The following is a 3114-nucleotide window of genomic DNA, read 5'->3' as shown; positions in this document are numbered from 1 at the left end:
GAGAGGGAGGGAAGAAAAAAATTTTAAATTACTAACACAGCTGATAGAGCTGGATGAAGACGCTTGGAAATCAGTCATAGGTGACTAACCTATGGGATGGATGTCATTAGTAGCTGCAAATGCCTGCCTGACTAAGACTTTTTCCATGCCTGAAAGTGGGCGCTGACACCACGCATGTGGCAGCAGCAGGCAGTTATTAGCGAGGCAGAGTCCACTGCTGAATCCCCAGAGGTCTGCGTTCAACAGCAGGAATTAGAGGTGCATGTTCCTTGTCTCCTCCTCTGTTTTCATGCTGTTGAATACCTGGCCCACCTACCCCTGCTTTGTCTACCTGAACGGAAAGGTGTGTCCAGGTGTAGGATTTGTTTGCCTTACTGAGACATGTTTGCCTATCATTATTCCTGTTTGATGGTGTCACCATTTGGTGTTGACAGAAAAAACACAAAAAGGAATCCACCGTCAAACTCTCTACAGCTGCACATAAGGTTTCATTAAAAGCTGATTTGGTAACAGTGCTTACACACACCTAAATATAACTCCTTTCTTTTATAGATTAGGTGTTCTCCACCCTTGCCGTAATGATATCGTAGGTGGAGAGCAATTCTCTACATCCCAGACATGGAAATTGTGTGGCCATCACGGAGACAGAGGTAAGCAAGTCACATGCACAGAACGGAAGACAATGGGAGCATTATCTCTGAAACTCAGCGTATAACATCCCTCCAGACAATGGGCCTCCTTCCATTTCAAAATCATGATTCCAAATAAGGAAGATGCATTTATAAGTGAATTAAAGTAGTATTGTACCTGCCAGACGTTAATGAAGCTGAAATGGCAACCACTCTATCAGTCAGGGATGTGACTTCTCCTCACTGCAGATGGGGAACGGATAGATGACAGGAGTGAGACCTGCCCAAAGCCACACAAAGTATCTGCAGCAAACCTGGGAACAAAACTGCAGTCTTGCAGGGCTCGGACCTGTTCCTGAACCACAGAAAGATTCATCTCCTGAAGCCAAATCCCGTGCGTTCTATATTTAGTCAGTGAGGATCATGGGAAGAATTTATCAAAAATACCTTTTTTGTCTCCATCAGAATGTTTTTAAGAAATAATTAAAATCCCAGCAAGAATGTTTCAATTCCTTCTTTTTCAGATCTGGGGATTTCTTTCGCTTAAATTTACCTTTTAACAGTTTCTAAGATTTGCCTCCAAAATCCAGAGATATAAAGATCAAAACTCTATTATTAATAAAGGTGAAAATTAAATTTCTATCATTATTTTCAAGTAGGACCAAGCCAATTATTTTTATATCGGTCAGAAAAGTACTGACTGGATGATATTTTGTTTATGGTACTGGAAGACATTGCTCTCTCTGTTTACAGCTCTGCATTGTGGGCGCAAATCCTCCACAACCATAACAGCTTTTAGAAGGAAAACTAAAGGAAGATGTTCTTGGCTCCAAAGACACGGAAACGGGGAGATGAAAGAAAGACAGAAGACACATTATGCCATTGATGGTCAATTTTTATTGCTGCACATAGACATTAGAAGACAAGAGGACATACATTAAAAGAGAATTGAAGAATAGAAGAGCAGACATCTTCCAACATCAACTGCTCACAACACAGCCATTGCTAAATAACTTCCCAAGATGCTCAGCAGTATAATATTGGCCAGCTGCAGTTACCAAGAGAAAGGTGCTGAGATAGCAGTAGCATAAGTATCACAGGAAGCAAAGATACAGGCTGGAAACAGTCAGAAAAATATCTTCCAAGACAAAAGCATGGGGTAACGAGGTCGGGAGAGGTCTCGGTACATCGCAGGTGGGTCTGTAACCTGTTTTTCATTCCATGGATGCTCATGAGCCTATGGATATTGCAACGCACCGGAGCACCAGGGCTGCATGCAAGGCTCATGCGTTAAGGCGATCAGCACGGGTGAGAGCAGACGGTGCTGCACGGCTCCAGGCACACCGTCTCGCAAGAATCGACGCACTTGGTGGCACACACCTCCACGCACTGGGGTGGGCAAGGCTCCACGCACTTGGTGCAGCACTGGGTGACGCAGGGCTCCACGCACGGGGTGGGGCACTGGGTTGGGCACTGAGTGGCACATGGCTTTACGCAGACCTCCACGCACTTAGGGGGGCAGACCTCCACGCACTGGGTGCTGCAGGGCTCCACGCACTGGACGCTGCAGGGCTCCACGCACTGGACGCTGCAGGGATCCACGCACTGGGTGCTGCAGGACGTGGTGCACTGGGTGGCACAAGGCTCCACGCACTGGGTGGCACAGGGCGTTTGGCAGACCTCCACGCATGGCGTGGAGCATGGCTTCACGCAGACGCTGCCGCAGGGCTCAACGCACACTGTCTTGCAGGGCTCCACGCACTTGTTGCATTTCTGCACGCAAATGGGAGGGGGCAGGCAGGGCTGTTTGCACTGCTCGTAGTAAGACATCCTTCTGAGGTGCTGGTGAAGCTAAAGACAAAGGGAAAAAAAAGAGAAAGACAAAATCAGGACACTCATCCTTTCTTCTTGAGCCGCAATTCACAACCTGAGCTCTTGAAATGAATATAGCAGTTAGCTGTTGGACTGAGAAAAGGACTGTTAGAAAAAATTGCATGTGTGAATGATTTCTGGATTCAGACACATGCAACTAGCACTGCCAGATTGTTCCTTCCTTTTTCTGGGAACCTATAGGCATCACTGTTGGGAAGACTAGAGCCATAAACCCTGGATTTTATAGAATTGCCCACAGTTAAAATTTGTAGAAGCCGTAACATGAAAATAGTTAAATTCCTTATTTTCTTAATTAAATCGGCAAACGTTCCAGGGCCCATCTTTTGCTCATCACTTCTTCAGTTCCTCACGCACAGCACAGAGCACATCCCCCTTTGTGTAGACGTTGAGCTGCCAATGCCCAAGGATAAAGCCCAAAGACCACAAATTCAGACACTATCCCAAATCCTCCAGCTGTACATCATGGTACCTCGTTGGAGTTGTATCAAAATTAATGGGCTCGTCCTTTCATAAAAGAAGGGTTGGCCCAGAGGTTGCAGCTCCTATTTCCAATTCATTTCCTCGTCTTGGCTTCTCCCAGATGTCTCCTGCA

At 46.2% G+C, this 3114-nt stretch overlaps 1 protein-coding gene across 1 annotated transcript; it reads right to left on the bottom strand.

The window, feature by feature from the left end:
• Window positions 1–1928: 1928 nt before the first annotated feature.
• On the bottom strand, window positions 1929–2459 carry LOC104042863 (proline-rich protein 9). The gene has a single exon (XM_009502381.2). It carries the CDS (start codon window positions 2457–2459, stop codon window positions 1929–1931), a length of 531 nt encoding a protein of 176 aa, XP_009500676.2.
• Window positions 2460–3114: the final 655 nt, after the last annotated feature.

This window comes from Phalacrocorax carbo, chromosome 28 (genome assembly GCF_963921805.1).
Source record: "Phalacrocorax carbo chromosome 28, bPhaCar2.1, whole genome shotgun sequence".
Classification (NCBI taxonomy): domain Eukaryota; kingdom Metazoa; phylum Chordata; class Aves; order Suliformes; family Phalacrocoracidae; genus Phalacrocorax; species Phalacrocorax carbo.
The sequence above is the reverse complement of the archived record's forward strand: the minus strand, read 5'-3'. Positions and strand labels throughout refer to the sequence as shown.

Bases quoted from the DNA above. Each gene is read 5' to 3' on its own strand.
- LOC104042863 (XM_009502381.2), bottom strand. From the start codon at position 2,459: ATGTCTTACTACGAGCAGTGCAAACAGCCCTGCCTGCCCCCTCCCATT.